The sequence below is a fragment of the Capricornis sumatraensis genome, chromosome 20 (assembly GCF_032405125.1).
Source record: "Capricornis sumatraensis isolate serow.1 chromosome 20, serow.2, whole genome shotgun sequence".
In the NCBI taxonomy this organism is placed as follows: domain Eukaryota; kingdom Metazoa; phylum Chordata; class Mammalia; order Artiodactyla; family Bovidae; genus Capricornis; species Capricornis sumatraensis.
The window spans coordinates 38,339,589-38,360,582 of NC_091088.1; the positions used below are offsets into that span (position 1 = coordinate 38,339,589).

The 20,994-nt window shown below is 39.2% G+C and overlaps 1 protein-coding gene across 1 annotated transcript in view; it reads right to left on the reverse strand.

Moving 5' to 3' along the window:
* Window positions 1–20,994, reverse strand: part of CDH11 (cadherin 11) — a 152,018-nt gene that overhangs the window by 13,357 nt on the left and 117,667 nt on the right. The window contains exons 8-11 of the mRNA XM_068993399.1: window positions 14,359–14,612; window positions 7,495–7,631; window positions 6,333–6,466; window positions 5,988–6,105 (exon numbers count right to left, since the gene is read on the reverse strand). Of these exons, the coding sequence (XP_068849500.1) occupies window positions 5,988–6,105; window positions 6,333–6,466; window positions 7,495–7,631; window positions 14,359–14,612 (643 nt within the window). The remainder of the gene's footprint in view (window positions 1–5,987; window positions 6,106–6,332; window positions 6,467–7,494; window positions 7,632–14,358; window positions 14,613–20,994) is intronic.

Genomic DNA, 20,994 nt, shown 5'->3' on the forward strand with positions numbered 1-20,994 from the left:
TGCATGTGCTTTTAGGAGTTTCCTGATATATGAGACTATGTCTCACTCGCTGCTACAGCCAACATTTAATCTTTAACCCTTGCTCTTTCCTCTACATTTTATCATTATGTGGAATAGAGGTTTGGAAATTAGAAATATGAAGTTCAAAATCAGGATATTTCAATTTAATATATCAATTAGGTCAGTGGTCAAAATCATACTATCTTATTATTAGTATCCAAAAATTGTGTTAAAAACTGAACATCCGTTTTTTAAAATAAAATTAAAATGGAAAGGAAACTTCCTAAAATACACACACACAACATAAATCTTAATTTTAATCTAACAATCAATGTTATGCTTAATGATAAAACTCTAGAAATAATATCCCCATTAAATTAACAAGTAAAGGCATTATTATTGCTATTATTTAACACATAAAGCACAAATCTATGCAGTTTGTCCAAAAAAAGCCCAATTTATTTTTTTTAAAGATAAAGCAAATTATCATTATTTAATTTTTATGTAGTTGTTTCCCTAGAAAACCTAGGAAAATAGCTGAGAAGTTATATCAATAACTTCTCAGTGTCCAATAATAAATGAACTAAGTAAAATAGCCATAGTTTATATTAAAAATTGTCACTTAGAAAATATACATAATTGAAAAAATCTAGGCCAGCATCCAAAATATAAAGTAGCTAGTCATTATCTTAATAAGAAATACGAAGAACAAAAATGAAGAAAACTATAAAATATCCCTTATGGTAATTAAAAAGAGAACAGATTCAGTGGAAACTCAGAACATGCTTCTGGATAGGAAGAAGATTTTAAAATTCTTAGTTTTTAAATTAATCTGTAAATTTAAGGTAAACACAATAAAATTCATGAAGATACTTATCAAGCACCTAAAAAAGTTCTAAATTATATCTGGAGGAACAAAGAAACCAAAATCTAAGAAAGAGTAATAAAAGGAAAACAATGTGGACAAAATACCTGTCAGATTTTAACATGATATGTGTGAAACCATTAATGAAAAATGTGATGCTCTGATGAGAGTAACTAGAATAGGAAACGTTGATAGTCCATAAAATCTAGTAGTATGTAATGCAGGTGAAAATAAGGATGGTGTTACAAAGAAACTAGAAATGACTATTTCTTAAATAATATTTTAAAAATGGCCAACAAAGGGAGCCTGTGTATTTATCTCATATGGTTAAAAGGTTGGAATGGGAAACGTGATATATAAGAAAGAAGCAAAGTGAATATTGATGTCAATTTTTCATGAGGAAAATCTTGCTAAGAATAATATTACACAGAAAAACTGAAAGGTCATGTACACACTGCTATATTTAAAATGGATAGCCAACAAAAACCTATTGTGTAGCACATGGAACTCTGCTCAATGTTATGTGCCAGCCTGAGGTTTGGGGGAGAATGGATACATGTATATGTATGGCTGAATCTCTTCATCGTTAACCTGAAGCTGTCACAATATTGTCAATTGGCTATACCCCAATACAAAATGGTTTTGGTCTTAAAGAAAAAATTAAAATGAAAAAATAAAACCTTTACTTTAAAAAAACATAGCATAAACAGGACTGAAAGGACATTGAAACAGTGGGGAGATTATGCAGTAGTATGATAAGACATGCTATTCAAGGTTATGCTCAAAATTCTCTATGCAGAGGTTCAGTAGACGTGAACCAAGAACTTCCAGATGTACAAGCTGGGTTTAGAAAAGGCAAAGGAACCAGAGATCCAATTGCCAATATTCCTTGGATCATAGAGAAAGCAAGGGAATTCCAGAAAAACATCTACTTCTGTTTCATTGACTATGTGAAAGTCTTTGACTGTGTGGATCACAACAAACTGTGGAAAATTACTAAAGAGATGGGAATATCAGACCACCTTACCTTCCTCCTCTGAAACCTGTATGCAGGTCAGGAAGTGATGGTTAGAACTGGACATGGAACAACAGATTGGTCCAAAATTGGAAAAGGAGTGAGACGAGGTTGTATATTGTCACCCTGCTCACTTAATTTATATGAAGAGTACATCATGTGAAATGCCAGGCTGGGTCAAGCACAAGCTAGAATCAACATTGCTGGGAGAAATATCAACAACCTCAGATGATAACCACTCTAATGCCAGAAAGTGAAGAGGAACTAAAGAGCCTCTTGATGAGGGTGAAAGAAGAGAGTGAAAAAGCTGGCACAGCATCTGATCCCAACACTTCATGGCAAACAGAAGTGGAAAAAGTGGAAACAGTGACAGATTTTCTTTTCTTGAGCTCCAAAATCACTGTGGAGGATGACTGCAGTCATGAAATTAAAAGATGCTTGCTCCTTGGAAGGAAAGCTATGACAAATGACAAACCCTAGAGAGCATATTATAAAGCCAAGACTTCACTTTGACAGAGGGGGAGATGGTTGGATGGCATTTCAATGGACGTGAGTTTGAGCTAACTCCAGGAGATGGTGAAAGACAGGGAGGCCTGGCGTGCTGCAGTCTGTGGGGTCACAGAGTCGGACAGGACTGAACAATTGAACAACAAAAGTGTGTGAAAAGAATGTGCTTACCCAACAATAGTCAACTGATATCATATACCCTTATAATGAGGTCAGGAGGTTATTTAGGAAAAAAATGTTGATGTAAGTATAATGATGCCAAAAAATGCACATCATGTATTATTATGCAGGGAAAAAAGGGAACATCATTTTATGGTTGCTTTTTTTAAAGATCAAAATATATGCCAAGAAAACAGCTAGAAGGCTATAAAAATTAGCAGTGATTATTTTTAGATTGTATATTACCAAGTTATTTTATTATTTCTAAGTTTATTTCTGCTTGTTTGTATTTTCTAATTTTCCTGCAAGGAATATGTATTAATCATGCAGTAGAATAAAATTATAAAATTTGTCCTCCACAAATAAATTTTACTATAATTTCCATGGCTGATTAAAATTACAGTTTGTCCTTTTCTCTTCATACTTTCCCTGGAATCCTAGATTGATGAATCGAATTCTAGATCTTTTTCTCTTCAAAATACTGACAGTTGATTATGGGGTAAACAAAGATTTTTTAAACAATAATTCCAAAATCAGAAATTAGAAGAGACACAAGCTCTATATTCATAATATACAGTGTTACCACACCTGACAGAGCTCAGTAAACACACAAGCATTCTAGGTCAATTTATTTATTGGTAAGGTGACCTTAGGCAAGTCTCTGAATCTTCTGACTTTTCATATTCCTTCCTCATCTAGGAAATGGGGACAAAAATATCCAAAAGGCCTACTTTCTGGGGCTGTTTAGGAATTAAGTGCAACAATGGCGACTAGAAAGCTTTATAGACCAGTGAAGAGCTACATACACGAGAGGTGCTATTCCCAGCATTTTTTTTCTTTGTGCTTTTCATATTCATTACATGTTCCTCGTGATTTTAAAAGGTGCCATAAGTCTAGTATTTTCAAACTAAATGCATCTCAAAGCCTGGGTGGATCAGCTCTTCGTCTCCCCAAACAGCACCACTCTTGATATTAACAGCCAAAGATGGACTCAGATGTCCAAGAGTTAGCAGTGCTCTACTTCCCGGCTCCCTGCTGAGTTGTCTTTGAAGCTCCCGTGCTGTAGAATGGAATAAGATAAAATATGAAATAAAAGGCTTGTGTGTGTTAAGATGGCTTCCCCTCTTATATTTTTAAAGAGGCTGAATGCTTCCACAGAGTTTAGGCAAACACAATCCTGATTATTTACATGGCATAATGGAAGTAAACACTCAAGGAGAGAGAAAGCTGATGCTTTTACTCAGCATGCAATAAACCATTATCTCATGTTTTCTATGGAAAACAGTCTCAGCCGGGAAATTTGGTAACTCAGTAGGCTATTAATAGGATGTGGAATGTGATTACTCTTTTTGGATTACTTCAATATGTAATTACTTTTAGGAGCTGGTAGAAAGAAACTCTATTAAATGATAATTATAGGACTGTATTTGCTTTAAGGTTTTGTAATAGCTCTAAACATGGGAGTTTTCATTAACTGTTTGCCATAGTTAATAAAGGCATTTTTCTTAAAAAGTAGCAATTCCGTGCAAAAGTGGTGGCTCCACATAGAATTAGTTTCTTATAGGAAAGGGCAGGGGAAACAGATCATGCGGTAGGGTGGCTTCTCCATGGTAATATAATCTCCCTGAAAATATAGATGGCATCCCCAAAGTACTGTGACAAAGTGAACTATGTATAACTCCCTGGAGAACAATAGGTCTTAGTATAATGCTTTCAGAGGTTAACAGCAACTAGATATTACAGAAGACATAAAATGAAGACAAGGCAGGTGATGGAGGTGAAGTTGGCACAATAAGAAAAGCCTAGAAACACCAGCTGTTCCAGGAGGTGTCCAGTGATAAATAGGGATGTTGCCAGGCATACATCCAGGAGTGAGACCTCAGATGTAAACTAGGGATTATATGAATACACAGATATAAGGATCATAATGAAATGCTCTGATCAGCCCAAGAAGTAATAATAAAGTATGTTAGACCATATCCCTTCAAATCCAAGGAGCATGGGAAACACTTATCTGCTTTAATAATTTACCCAGGAGGGCACAGGGGTTCAGGCTGTCACCTCTAGCCTTCTGAAAGTCCAGGTTTAAAATCTAGGTCTCGCTCCCATGTGGCTGACTTACTTAATGGCCTGTCCCTCATTTTCCTCATCTTCAAAATGGGAATGATAATAATTCTTACTGTTGAGAAAATTTAATAGAGTGCAGGAAGGATCTTGGCATGGTGTTTAGAACATAGTTTGTTGTGGTGGTTGTTTAGTCACTAAGTCATGTTCGACTGTTTACAACCCCATGGACTATAGCCCACCAGGCCCCTTTGTCCATGGGGTTTCCCAGGCAAGAACACTGCAGTGGGTTGCCATCTCCCCATCCAGAGGATCTTCTCGACCGAGGGAATGAGCCTACATTTCCTGCATTACAGACAGACTCTTTATCACTGAGTCACTGGGGAAGTCCCTAGAACATACTAACTGGTATTTATAATATTGATAACACTGATAACAGTGATGGGGAAAGTAATAATAATTAGTTTAAGAAGCTATAAGTCTGATCTCAGTCACCAAGAAATCAGTATATAACCTCCCACATAGCTAGCATGTATCTAATGAAAACATGTGAAGAAGGACCACCCGTCCTTCTTTGTTTATTCCTATATTGAATCATGGCATTTGTCTTCCTGTTTTTACCGACTTGCATTGTCACAGGCTTATAGGAGCAGGTGCAGACAAAAATAGTCTGGAGAGGAGTCAAGAAACTTATTTTTTGATCTTGGCTCTGCTGCCAGCTTTGTCTAGGGACTGAACTGTTTGGGCCTACACAACAACAATGAAAAACAACTACTGCAAACAATTTGCAAGTCTAGAATCTCCTTGACTAATGAAATAAGAAGTAGAAATCACATCAAATTTTGCCATGTTTACAGCAAAAAGACTAATGCCCTTCAGGCAATAATTCTACAACCACCTTTAGGTATCAAGCTCTGTACTGAACCATACTACAATAAAACTGTGCTGGAAAGGGAAAGACAGCTGAAAGAGTACATTGCCTTACAAAGTTGAAAGAATCTCTTTTAATGCTTTTCTTGATATCAATATTCATAAAGCCATACTGTCCCCAAAGAGTTTATCAACCTCTTAAAAAAAATAAATGAAGTTGTTTGCATATTGACCCTGTAAGCGTCCCCGCTTGGTTTCCCCAGCACTTCATGAATATCAAAGCCAACAACAACAACAACAACAAAAAGTAAAATAAAAATAGACTCACTTATTCCTATGCACCAAATGAGCCCATGTCTCAAAATATAGGTGGCATTATTATTTCTTGTTTGTTCTTCAACAGAAAGGCATTATTAAGATTAGGGGGAAATACTTGTGCTCTGCAATATAAAAGCCATTTGTTTTCCATTTCTACTTCTCTGAACGCACAGGAACCTTGGTACGAACCTCTGTTGTCTCTGACTGTGAAATTTGGATTGTGAATGATTTCAGGGGGTAGACTGAAGATAAATCTTGGTCCATTGGCTGTGTCATCCTTGTCATCTGCACTAATTGTAACAATTGGCTGAAAGAGAAAGGTGGCCCATAAATAAATCATGCTAACATTGACACATCATTTATTCAAAAATTCCTGGCTGGCTAAGAAGCCTGATTTTAATTAGAGAACTTAGCTCCTGAGCTAAACCAGGGCTCTGAAGCCTTCTTGGGCAGTTGGGAAGTTTCTCCAAGGGATGCTCTTGAAAGCAAACTGGTTCTAAATGATTGCTTCTAGCCAGGGCAGGGCAGCATTACCTGGTTGGAATGTGGCTTGGTCTGGTCACTCTCACAGATGAAGCCTTCATAAGGGGCAGCAAACTTGGGAGCATTGTCATTAACGTCAAGGACCCTAATGGCCACAGGGACTTTGGCTTCCTGATGCCGGTTGTCTGAAAGGAGAGAATTCAGATGGTAAACATGTGCAAGGGAAGAATCCATGTTGGTCCAAGGTTACTCCCGGGAAACAGTGAGCTCCAGCTTCACTCAGGCCCTGCAGGCAAATGCACTGTTGGCACAAAAGTCACCTAAAACCCGAAGCATGCCAAGTCCAGTGTGGGGGTCATGTCCTAGAATAAAGGCTAACATTAGACCAGTAAGAAATAAACCACTTTTCCCTTTCTGCTGAGGTTTAATTCCAAGTGCTTATAGTGTAGCCTGGCTCCCCAGAGTGTAGTCCACAATAGCAGCTCTCAAAGGAGGGTTCCAGGACAGCATCAAACGATTTGGGAATTTGTTAGAAATGAAAATTCTCAAACCAAACCCAAGACCTGAGTTAGAGGCTCTGAGGGAGGGGTCGAGAAATGTTTGCTACAACAAGCCCTTCGTGATAATCCACTGCGTGATCAAGTTTGAGAATCTCTGGTCCTCGACTCTTTGCGACCCCATGGATTGTAGCCGCCGGGCTCCTTGTTCATGGAATTCTCAGGAAAGAATACTGGAGTGGGTTGCCATTCCCTTTTCCAGGGAATCTTCCCGACCCAGCAATCGATCCTGGGTCTCCTGCACTGCAGACAGATTCTTTACAATCTAAGCCATCAGGGAAGCCCTCACAGGTAAACAAAAACCCATAAATCTTGGCTCTAAGGATTCTGCTGCTCTGGGTTTAAACAAAACTGAGGATAAAGTGGGGAATCTTTCAGTGGTGGTGAAGAGTCTCAAGCTGCTACAGGCTATCAGCTCATGTGCCAAGCCTGTACCCAATTCTGCCAAAGAAAATGAGAACAACTCTGTTTGCTTATATGTCTTTCTAGGTAGATGACCAAAAATAAATTTTAAAGATTGAAAAATATGTTTAAGACTAAAAAAAAAAAAAAAAAAGCTTGTTCTATCTCAACTATCTGTTATTTTCCAGAATATAGAGAGTCTGAAGGAATAATATTTGGCAAAGTAGAATCAAAACCCTTAGGATAATACTTACGGATTTCTGCTGCAAAAACTGATATGTTGAGCCAGGCAGTTTCTTCTCTATCCAAAGGTTTCGTAGTTTTAATAAAACCATCCTCTGGATTAATAGTGAAAAACCTGTCCAGGTCAGTGTGACGATCGATTGAATACCTAAGCAGAATGCAAATGAGGCAATTAGACTGAGACATTCTAAGCAGCTTAATATTGGAATATTTTCTCCATGCTATATTTAAAGCAACTTTTTCAATGACTTGCTTGAGCTAGATTTTCTTTTTAATCAAATTTACTTTTCAAACTCCGTACATGAATCTTTTATAGAAATCATTTTGCCACATTGGAATTCTTTATTCAGGACAATGAATGAAAGAGCTGTTTAGCATATTTGATTGAGAAACAGAATAACATGCTGCATATTTGATTGAGAAATGGAATAACAGGCTGCAGATTTCTTCATATTTACTACAATCATCCACCATCTGAATATTTATGAACCTGCATTTGGGAAGCGGGCTTACCTTGCTTCCAAACTACTCAAATAGTCACAAGTGTATGGAACTTTAGCTAGATTTTTGCATACAAAATATTAAATACTGTAAAGTTTACCTAAAGTTATCATCAAAGATCATTCACAGTCTAGAAAAAAAAATCAGTTTTATCCATACTTAAAGGAAAATGATAACTACAGTTTGAGTAAATTTACTCAATGTATTTGGTTTTAGCAGTTCTCAGGTAGCTTGGTTCTGAATTCCATTGTGAAGTATGTAAAGCAGTCTTGGCCATTCATTTGTAGAGCATCCTCCCCACACTTTAATGACCCCCTCCTAAGCCTAACACCATAGTTGGAAGGTTTCAGCTACTCCTGTCCACTAGAAAATTTGCTTTTTTTTTTTTTAAAGAGACAGAGTAATTTCTAGAATATTACAGGGAAAGGTGAGGTAGAATATGGGTCAAGCAGAATGGTCTTTACTGAGGTACAGTAAGGTAAAATAACTTTCCCAGGATGATGTATTAGAGACGCGGCTCTAATAAGTGTTGACAATTATCCATTGACTTCCATGAGGGTGTGGATCCAGGATCCCTGAGGATACCAAAACCCATGGATGCTCAAGTCTCTTATATAAAATGGTGTAATATTTGCGTATAACCAACACATATCCTCTTGTACACTTTAAATTATCTCTAGATTACTAAAATAGTTAATATAATGTAAATGCTATGTAAATAGTTGCTGCTGCTGCTGCTGCTAAGTTACTTTAGTCATGTCCGACTCTGTATGACCCCATAGATGGCAGCCCACCAGGCTCCCCCGTCCCTGGGATTCTCCAGGCAAGAACACTGGAGTGGGATGCCATTTCCTTCTCCAATGCATGAAAGTGAAAAGTGAAAGGAAAGTCGCTCAGTCGTGTCCGACTCTTCGCAACCCCATGGACCGCAGCCTACCAGGCTCCTCTGTCCATGGGATTTTCCAGGCAAGAGTACTGGAGTGGGGTGCCATCGCCTTCTCCAGTAAATAGTTGCTGGTGTTCCACAAATTCAAGTTATGCTTTTTGGAACCTTCTGGACTTTTTCCCTCAAAATAGTTTGGATCTGCAGTTGGTTGAATCCATCAATATGGAACCCATCAATACAGAGTCCATGGCTAAAGATGGCCAGCTGTACATATGTCTAAAGGCATTCACTGAGAGCCATACAACCAAATAATATTACCAAAAAGAGATAGCAAAGACCCTGGGTATCACAGAGTTTAATCTCTTCAGTTTATAAATGATGGGGTTTGCAAATGATCTGTCTCCTGGTTTCTGGGGAGCCAATATTAGAACCTGGGTCTTCCAGTTCTAGATCACGTCATTTCCAAGAAGGAGGAAATGAGTATGGAGCAGCACTTCATAAAATACAGAACATGAGCTCATCCATGATACCACTGACTTCACAGCTCCCTATGGGAACAGAATGATGAGCCCCCTTCACCGGTGATAGAATGGAAGATAAACTATCACACACCTCATCAATGTCAGCAGAGGTTCAGGGATTGAGCTGACTGAACCCTAAGCAGAGCTCTATGTGAAAAAAAAGAGAAAAAAATAATATATTTTTCCTGACATCAGAGAGTTTACTATCTACTTGACATGATAAGACAGGCTCATGGGAAGAAAGATAATTAACAAAGTGTTGTTCTATACAAGTGGAGCACATGGATTTTGGTTTTGTAAAGTCCTAGGTACAAGTTCATGTCCCACTGTATATACATCCAGAGATACTGGAGAAGCCACTTAAGTTCTTTAAATCTGAGCTTACTTATCATTTAAACTAGAATATTAATAGTACCCAACTTCAAGGTCTTCTGTAAGAATGACATGAAATAATAGATGCTGAAGATGTATAACCTAGTGCCCCACATATAGTAAACAGGGAAACAAATATAGCTGCTATGATTTTTGCTGTCGTCACCGCTATTACACACTGGATAGATCATGGAAGCTCTCAAATGTCAGTCTACAGAGTATGACTTTCATCCAGTGAAAAAATCATGAAGGGCTTTCGATCAGAGGAAAAACAGACTGAATCAGAGCATCAGGATGATGAATACGATAGGGTGGGCAAGGTGGTCTGAGCCAGTGAGGGTGGGGGAAGGAGCAGTGGAAACTTAAGGAGTTGATGTAGTTTTTAAGGAATATGAGGTGATAAGAGAGTTAGGTGTAGGAGTGACAGAGGGAATGAAAGACCCTGTGATAAAGACAGAACCAGTAGGATTCAGTTGATATTTGGAGATCTGTGGGAAGCTGGGAGAGTCCTAGAGAATTTTTAGCATGGGTGTCACAGAGAGGGAGGCATTGGAAATACAAGAACAAAGTCAACTTAGCAGGAAGGAGAGACTGAAATCCTACTAGGGCTATGCTGCCATGCCAGGAGAGGAGAGATTCAAGTCTACCATAGGTTTCACAAAGTCAGGAGTAGAGCCGATCTTCTTCTTTTTAAAGTACGTCACAAGAAGCATAGGCTCAAAAATATCTTTCTAATGAATGAGCAAGGGAAGGAAAAAGGAAGTGGGTAAAAATGCACAGCAGATAGCAGACAAAGTACAGAATGAGAGTCAGGGAGAAAGATCAGTCTAGAGACAGAAAATCTGGAGCATTAACTCAATTTAAACAGCAGAATGGAATGAAACTATAAATAAGTGGACACAGGGAGAAAGACAATCTGAGGTCAAAGGTTGAGTCTCAGGGAGTCCCCAGTGCCTGGGCTGGGATGGAAAACTAGCAAAGACACCATCTATGTCTGAGGCATGAAGAGGTTACTAGCAATGAAGCTAAGAGGAAAGAATATTTCAGGAAGGCAATGGTAAAGAAAGGATCTCTAATGCTACAGAGTCTGAGAAGAAAGATTTGCAAAAATTTCTAAGCAGCTAAGAGTTTGGGTGACACTATAAGGCCCTACCTGTATGTCCAAGGACACAAATTCCCTTAAAGGTGAAGATAAGCACTCAGGAAAGTAGGCAGTCTGGCTAGAAAGCTTACTGAATAAAAAACTTTAAATGTTTTTCTATGAATTGTTTGGTAGTTCTAACAACTAGGACTTGAGTGGGTGAGGGAAGTTGGTTCAAGGGCAGTTAATGAGCATCTTTGGATAATTACAGAATCGCTTCCATTGAAAATATGACCCAGATAACCAATCACAGATGTGGATCCCTGGAAATAATGAGGTGCCAAGGAAATGAGCTGTTGTTCCATGTGTTTTTACGTCACCACTTTTAAAATGCTGCTAATGTACCTCAATATTTCTGGGGCAAAGCTAATTCGTTTAAAATTAACACCATGAACATTTTTGAGTAGTTTAAAGGTGCTATCAAGTTCCTCAGTCGTTATGTAACGTATCTTCTTGCGTGCAGAGCACAGTACTCAAACGTTCCCGGGAAATCTTTCCATTAGTGCCTGCTCAGCCAGAGTAAACCACCCAAGGCAGATCCGGATTAAAATCCAGTCCCCAATACTGACTGGTCATGTAACTTTGAGTAATTCACGTCAGCACTTTGAGCTCCAGTATTTCCATTTATTGGATCCTAAAGTGATCACTGTCTCAAGGTTGTTTGAGGATTAACTTATATAACTTAGTGCAGGGTTGTCTGGAGCCAAGAAAACTGTCTTCCCTTCTCCCCAGAGGGGCAATGTTCAAAGACTTAAAGGCAACTGAACAACAGTTACATTTGGCATTTCCTTCTGCCCTGTCAGCATTTTTTTTTTTTGGTATAAATAGAAAAACTCCAATGTCTGTGATATTTTTTTTTCATATTCAGATATACTTACTTTTCTTCCCAGCTTTATTGATGTATGATTAATAATAAAAAAATCATCTGTATTTAATGTCTAACAACATGATGTGTCAAAATAAGTACACCTTGTGTAATGATTACCATGATCAAACTAATTAACATATTCATTGCCTCCTCGCATAGTTACCATTCATGTGTGTGTCTGTGTGTGTGTGGGGGGGGACAAGAACACTTAAGATCTACTCTCTTTGTAAACGTCAAGTCCACAATACATTATTATTAACTATAGTTACCATGCTGGTCAATATCCCTCCCCCCCATTTCCCCGATTCTCTAGATCCTGGCAACCACTGTTCTATTCTCTGTTTCTATCAATCAGACTTTTTTAGATTCCACATAGGAGTAACATGCTATGTATTATGGCTTTCTGATTCCAGCTTATTTCATTTAGCAGTTGTTGTTGTTTAGTTGCTAAATTGTGTTCAACTCTTTGCTACCCCATGGACTGCAACATGCCAGGCTTCCCTATCCTTCACCATCTCCTGGAATCTGCTCAAACTAATGTCCATTGAGTTAGTGATGCTATCTAACCATCTCATCCTCTGCCACCTCCTCCTTTTGCCTTCAATCTTTCCCAGCATCAGGGTCTTTTCCAGTGAGTCATTTATTTGCATCAGATGGCCAATGTATTGGAGCTTCAGCTTCAGTATCAGTCCTTCCAATGAATATTCAGGGTTGATCTCCTTTGGGATTGACTGGTTTGTTCTCCTTGCTGTCCAAGGGACTCTCAAGACTTCTCCAGCACCACAATTTGAAAGCATCAGTTCTTCAGCGTTCAGCCTTCTTTATGGTCCTGCTTTCACATCCATACAGGACTACTGGAAAAACCATAGCTTTGACTGTATAGACCTTTGTCATTTAGCATAGTATTCATCATTTAGCATAGTATCCCCCAAATACACATATGTTATCACCATTGGCAGAATTTTCTTTCTTCAGGCTAAATAATATTCTATTATATAGATATGTCATGATTTCTTTGTCCATTCATCTGTCGATGGAAATTTAGATTACTTCTATAGCTTGTCTATCATGAATAACACTGCAGTGAAAATGGGAGTTCAGCTATCTGTTCAAGATACAGCTGTTATGGAAAGCAGTATAGAGGTTCCTCAAAATGCAGATGGTGGCTTGGTCTGTGGGCTGTAACTTATCAACCCATGACCTAGACAGACATATCCCTGGCCCTCTTTGAGTATGCCAATGGCAACACAGTGTAAGCTGTCACTGTGATGCAGCATGGTAAGAGCTGTGAGGTAGAAGCTGCATCCGATCTATCTTAGGGTGCCTGGCAGAACTCCTAGAGGACATGACACCTAAGTGGAGGTGGGAAAAATGAGTACCATGTTGCAAGCTGGAAAGGAGGAGGGAGAGAGCTCCAACCAGGAGGAAGAACATACAAAGGTCAGGAACTAGAAAAGGACAGGAAATGGCCTAGTCTAGCTGCACCTGAGAGTCTGGTGAGAAGGGAGAGGAAGAAAGCAGAGAGACCAGCAGTACTGAGGGGTGGGGCTGGGGAGAGGCTTGAAGAAGAGCTTAAGCCAAGTGAGAGACTTGAGATTATTTTGGACTATGAGACAATGAGAAACAATTTGATCATTGACTTTTTTTGTTGTTGTTGTTTAACTGAAGCACGATATGATATTTGGATCTTGCTACAGGATGACGGAAAGGCAGGTGGTGGTCTGGGGGTAGGGAGACCACGAGGAGGCAGAGGAAGGAATCTAAGCAAGAACAGAATTAGGGGAATGGCCACGGAAGCAGAAACACCTGCTAGAATCCAGGGCAGGTTTCAGACAACTTTCCATTCCTGCCCTATATAGACATGCCTTGACTGTATAACTCAAGCTTCCTTCTGGTCAGCTTCTTTCTCATCTCTGTCTCATCTTCATCACCAGTCTCATTGGTTATTAGCTCAGGTTGGGGAGGCAGGGGAGGCAGGTTCTGTTTTCTATTCTAAGTCACAAAAATGTACTCATCATAAGAAAAGCACTCTAAATTTGAGGGTCACTTTATTTTCTCTTCAAAGTGTTCAGCAGTTAGATAGACAGGGCTTGCTTTCTGAGCCCCTTGATCTCTATCTGGGTTCTTTGGTTAGGTCATTTTGTCCTGCAGAACCCCATTTTTGTCTCAGCTTAAGGGATAAGAATTCCTATAAAATAATGTTGAGAGGATAAATTAGTTTATGTATCTGATTCCCCTTAGTGAAGTAATGGGAGCATAGAAAGGTATTCAATAAATTAGAATTACGGTTATTATTTTACAACCATTATTTATACTTCACCACAATTCTCTGAGACAGACAGGTGAAGATAAGGGTTATCTCACCTAGTATAACCAGGAAATCTACTCCAGAAATTATGGAGCCTGAATGAGTCTATCCAAATAACTGGAGTAGAATTTTCATGTCTCCTAAGTCTTCATCTTGTTTACACTGAATGATATCTTGGACCCTTCTTGAGACTGAAGGATGTGGCTCCTGTAGGGCTTCCTAAAACCTCTTGCCTCTAGAATTCCCCATCCAGACTTTAAAAATAAGTTTGTCTGTACCTGATCGGGCTGTTGGCAGCATCAGGGTCTTTGGCATGCACTCTCCCCACCACAGTGCCAGGGGCTGCGTTTTCTTGGACTTCGTGGATATAACTTGGGGCCAAGAACATAGGGGGCTCGTCAGCATCTTCTACTGCAATCTTGACTGTCACGGTGTCCTTGAAAGGCCCATTGCTGATGAACTTCGGGTCAATGTGCACGTTGGCTGCCTCTACCTTCAAGCTGTATGCTCTTTTGGTTTCAAAATCTACAGGCTGGCAAAAAAGAAGAGAAGATTGACAACCAATTCCTTGAAAGAATAATGGAAGAGAAAGACCTGATTGTTTTCATAGGGCCTCGTGAATAGTTGTTCAAAGAGAGAAAATCGGTGTCTATTCAATATCCAATTACCTGAGCCATTTGGTCAGAAAATCAGACAAATCAATTGTTAAAACTTGGAATGTGTTTAATGGGTGATTCTAGGAGCATGGCAGACTCAGAAGGACCCCATCATCTAAAATGAACCACATTCTCTGAACACACTAAGGCTTCCCAATTCAGTCACTAAAATCACTTAAGGAAAGGAATTAAAACATTACAAAAGTAAATGTTGTAGCCCATTCTGAAAAGTACTAAGAATCTTGGTAATAAAAATACTCAATGAATTTTAGAGAAAAAAGCAATGTCTTGTTAGATGACTCTCCCCTCTACCTATACACACTCTAGCTTAATCATATTAACAGTCTCATTTTTAAACTTTCTGACCACAGAGCATTTCTCAAAGTCTAGAAACCTTATCATCAGTGGTCCATAATCTGACTTAACATGGTTTATGGGTAATTTGAGTGGGTGGGGTTTTTTGAATGACATTATCCTAATTACTGATACTATTATCCCTTTTCCAATTCTTCCATTCCCAAACACATCAAGGACATCTCAGTACTAATTTTTAACATACCTATTATGCTTCCTAATCTCCCTTTTGAAAGACTATGATAGAACTCTCTAGCTAGAATTGAATGACATCACTTTGTTTGGACTGAATTCATTTTTAGGTTACTTCCTATTTATGGCAAGTGATATAGGACAGTGTGAGTACTTCCCAGTTAAAAGAATGTATATTTGTACAGAAGTCCATTGAAAGAAACACAATTATAAATAATACAGATTTTACACAGATGTGAAAAAAAAATGAAGTAACATTTGAATGGCTGTCATTATTAAGAAACTGACAGTAAGCACTCCCACATTCTGAAGGAGGGGTGGTTCTGTGAAATCAGTCAGCAACGGGTGAAAAGTAAAATCACAGAGGAGGAGAAACAAGCCTTCCTGCCTGGAAACAGAACTTTCTAATGAGCACTCTGAATGATGCTGAACTCCCAAATGTTTGCAGAGTTGGGTCTTTTAAGGCTAGCATCTGCCTGCCTCGTTGCTGTCATCTGCCTAGTATTATTTTGAATGGACATATAATCATAGGGCTTAGTCCTAACCTAATTCTACAGAATTCTAACTGAGGATGGTTCCAGTTTCAGGAAAGTTAAAAGCATTCAACACCCTTGACACTTTTCTCGCCAGATTCAGAGAATATTCCCTTTTCTTGAAGCAAAATCTGTCCCCAGCTGTTCCAGGTTCCCCAGCAGTCTCTTTGTCCTTCACTGGGTTACTGAACAGCAGGAAGGAATGATATTTATAGGCTGAAGGTGTGAGACTGCTGCAATCCTTCAAAAATCTCTGTGATTATTAGACAAAATCAAAAACCTGAATATGATAGTTCTGAGACCAGGCAAGAAGAAAATTTCTTCTCTCAGATAATCTGTCGATTCACTTGGTAACAGAATGTTTTGAACTTGGCTTAGGTACACGCCTAAGGACCCAGAGCATTGTTTCCACTGGAAAACCGTGTTAATGTTAAAGTTGGTATAGTATAGTTTGACTGGTACCTGCTGAATCTAGAGCAAAGCTCCCCAGATCTTTGCAAATGCTTGTCTGGAACGCCCTTTCTAGTTTGGTGAAACTTTACTGTCTTCTGGTGGTCATCCCAGGCTTATGAAATCCTCCCCATCTCCCCCAGACAGATTGGTCTGGCCCCTTAATTGTCCATCTGCAGTCCCTTGTCCCCCACCCCTGCTGGGCAAGGAGCATCCCAAAGAACTATACGCAGTTGTGTTGATCTTTGCTGACCTCTGCCTCCCCAGCACCCAGGAATGACTATAGCAAGTGATAGCATGCACCAATCACTGTGGCTGAAAGGAAAGCAGAGCTGATAGATGGACAACATTTAAGCATCTGCCTCTAATTTACTCCTTGCCTCCTTCCAAAAGAGATTTAAAGTAGTTTCCCTATCCATGTCATGAGTAGTTGAAATAAAGCTATATGAAGCAACATACTACATAAGCCATAAAAATCTCAGTACTCCCGACTTTACTAATCCCACCTCTAAAAATCCTGCCTGAGGGATTAATTCAACAGAAAACCAAAACACACAGTATTCACAAACGCATGATGTTGTTTAGACATCATTGAGGGGTTATATCTAATCCTGGGAAACATACACACAAAACACCAAATCCAACTGTGAGATTTTATTAAGGAAATAATGGTCCATCAATAGGATGGGATGTTATGTAGTCATTAAAAATGATTATGTATATTATATAACAGCATGTAAAACGTTCATGATGTGCTATTAACACATCTGATTACTCTATGACTGCAACTGTGTTAAATGTTACACATCCACGTCTATATATATGTGGACAGAGAACATAAAGAAATAATTAGGCATGCAGGCATGCGTGCTAAGTCGCTTCAGTTGTGTCTGACTCTGTGACCCCATGAACTGTAGCCTACCAGATTCCTCTGTCCAGGGGATTCTCCAGGCAAGAGTACTGGAGAGGGTTTCCATTCCTCCTCCAGGGGATCTTCCAAACCTAGGATCGAACCCATGTCTCCTGCGGCTCCTGCATTGTAGGCACTCTGTGCTTTTTTTAATCACTGAGCCACTGGGGAAGCCATAATCAGGCATAAAAGTGGCTTTATTAAAATTGTTATTTTAAAAATGTTTAAAATGCCTTCTAATGCTGTTCTCTCACTGCTTTACAAGGAGTTTATTTGTTTGAAAGTGAATACCTCAGAGACCTCAGAGACCAGGAAGAGATCTCTCAGTGATAACTGGGAATCCCACTCAGTCAAAGCTGTTGCAGCATCGGATTTTCCTAAGTCCACCAAGCCACCTACAGGTCTCATTTTTACTTTGCACTGGTTCTTCTTCAGCTAGTCACACAGAGATCATCTCAATATCCTGAAGGCAACTCCTCCGTCTCTCTCTCTCTCTTACACACTCTTATAAGCCTGACACTTACTCTGTCTGACACAGGGTATTCAAGAAATATTTATTACAAGCTATTCAGTACAAGAAAGTGAAAGTGTTACTCATTCAGTCATGTCCAACTCTTTGTGACCCCATAGGCTGGAGCCCTTCAGGCTTCTCTTCTGTCCATGAAATTCTCCAGGCAAGAATACTGGAGTGGGTAGCCTTTCCCTTCTCTTCCCAACCTAGGCATTGAACCCGGGTCTCATGCATTGCAGGCAGATTCTTTACCGTCTAAGCTACCAGGCAAGCCCATTCAATACATGAATAACTCCTAGGTAACTCTTGAATTCTTTATGTTTATCTTTTCTGCCTTCTTCCAGTCTTTGTTATTTCTCTCTTGAATTCCAGCAAGATTTTTTCAACTGGTCCCACTGTATCATCTCAAAACCCTCAAGACTGAACTCACTGAAGTTTCTTAAAAGTGTCCTGTTTTCTTCAAGACCAGTCCTTCAAGCACTTGTTTTCTCTGACCCTTCTCTCCTTATCCATTTGATAAATTCCTACTCATCTATGAAAACTTAGCTCTAGAACTGCTCCCTGCAAGTGGTCATCCATGACCCATATTCATAGATTCTATCATGTGTTATCATAATTGCTTTTCAGCCAGGAAGTGATTTTGCTGTACCTCACCCCAGGGAATATTAGGCTTTGTCTGGAGCTATATTTTATCATCACAGCTTGTGGGGCTGGGTGTGTGCTTTCTGACATCAAGTAAGGAGAGGTCAGGAATGTTGCTAAACACCATACAATGCACAGAACTGCCCCCTACAACAAAGAAGTCTCTGTCCTGAAATGTTAACAATCTCAAGGGTCAGAAACACCCCCTCTATTTTAATTGTCTTTTTTGCTTAACTGTCCTGTTAAATTCTGATCTCCCTGTGACCAGAACTCTGTTTTTTCAATTTTAGATGTCCAACCTCTCACAAAGGGCCTGCCTGACAAATAATAAAAACTCAATCACTCTTGGTAGAAAAATAAGTTGAATGAATTAAGAAACAAGTGTAAAAAAAAAACTATATTAGAGAATATTTTTGAAAGGTAAAAATAGTTTTGTGGGTCTCTCTACATCTTTTTATATTATTAAATAATATATAATGCTTCCATCAATTTACTCTATTAAATTTACCTCTCAATATTTTTGTTTTCCTCCTGGACAGTTAGAACTTCATGCTATAAGTTTAAGGAAATGTTCTTTTATAAATGAAAGAACATTCTACTCTGTTTTCAACCTAAACATCAGTGCTTTATGGAAGATTATTCCTTTGCCTGAAATAAGCACATTGAATTGGGGGGAAATGTGCAAATTAATCATATGCAGAGAGCTCATTTGCAATGTGTTAGTCCCATGGGGTGATCTAAATGTTTCAGATTTTAAAGACACAGTGTGTGTTTATACCCTGAATACACTGAAAACAGGTAACAACCTTAGCATAACCAACTACCCAATTACTTGAACAGCCAAGGATGCGGGCAGGAATTGTTGATGTCACTGCTCATATGTCAGTATCAGGCAGGAGGGATAGTCATATTAATTAACAAAGCAAGTTGACAGCTCTATGCTAGAGGCCAATTCACACAGCTACTTTTCCAGAGGAGAAACCAGAGGGAGGGGATTATCCCAGCTCCTTGAGGCTGGTGATTAGGCTTCGGTGACTATACCATTCATCACCACTAATATCCAACTTCCGTACTCTTTTATGACAGAGTCATTCCTACTGTCTTTTTCTTTGGGTCCCCTCATATTTCTCCCAAACCCAACAACATTGCTTTCGTATGTTGTGAAAAGTGGGCTTCCGAGAACACATCTCTCCCTGATCCCTTTACTAAAAGATTCCTCCCAGGAATCTCCCTCCCATCCCACCCTTGCCTCCTCTCCAGCAGCTGAACTCTTTATTGATTCTCGAAATTAATTTTTTCATCAGTGTTCCAGTCCAATCTTTCCCATCATACCAAGGAGCTTAATATTCAGGCTACAAAACCAAGTTGAAAATGAATGTTTGATTAAAACCAAGGTAATTCCATCATCCAATTCAGATTTGATACTCCTTATACTTTAATGATGGAGAGGTATTGATTTCTCAAGTGGTAAACCGGGGGGGGGGGCAGTAATCGTTTTATTAGGATATCCACTGAAAGCGAATCAAATCTGGCTCTCTTTATAAAATCTTTTTGGTCCAGCTATTTCCAAAATGCCTTAAGTGGGAAGATGTTCTAGAATACACTAATTTTGAAATCCATGTCTTTAAATTGCTAGCTGTGTGATTACAACAGGATTAAATTATTTAACCTGTCTGAGCCCCAGCCTCCTCCTAATTAAACTAAGGTATCATTGCCCACAGGGATACTACCATCTATTTTATATGATTTTCATCATATACCAAACAAAGGTTAGCGTGAGTCACAGGCTGTCTCTGGCCAATGTTTAGAATTGAGTAAATGTTAGATTAAAAAAAAAAAAAAAACAAGAATAAACAATAAGTTCATCTTTGTAGTGAATTAATCCTAGGAACACATTTTTAACAACAATTTAGCTGACTATGTGGAGAAGGCAATGGCACCCCACTCCAGTACTCTTGCCTGGAAAATCCCATGGATGGAGGAGCCTGGTGGGCTGCAGTCCATGGGGTCGCTGAGAGTTGGACACGACTCAGTGACTTCACTTTCACTTTTCACTTTCATGCATTGGAGAAGGAAATGGCAACCCACTCCAGTGTTCTTGCCTGGAGAATCCCAGGGACGGGGGAGCCTGGCGGGCTGCTGTCTATGGGGTCGCACAGAGTCGGACACGACTGAAGCGACTTAGCAGCAGCAGCAGCAGCAGCAGCAGCAGCTGACTATGAGGGAAGATCCATTATTTTTGTTTCTCAGGCTCAGTTCTGAGAGAAAATTGAGCAGAGGATTTGGTTTACGTTTCATAGAAGGCCCAATACTGTAACAGACCTTGGATGTTTAAGGTGGGAAAAGTTCTGGAGAACCTATATTAATAGACTCAGCTTGGCAGATGCAACCAGGAAACCATGCATGCTGAGGGCTGCTTCTCCAAAATCCAGATTTATCTAAACATCTTTCTTTCCCTGAGGAAACTGCCAAGTCATACAAGAACTAATCAGTAATCTCAGGGCAAGTATATCACCCCCTCTCTTTCTTCCAGTTTTACTGAGATATAATTGACAGATAGCACTGTATAAGCTTAAAATCTGACTTTCATACATCATGAAATCATTACCACAGTAAGTTTAGTGAACATTCATCATCTCATATAGATACAAAAGAAAAAGGAAAAA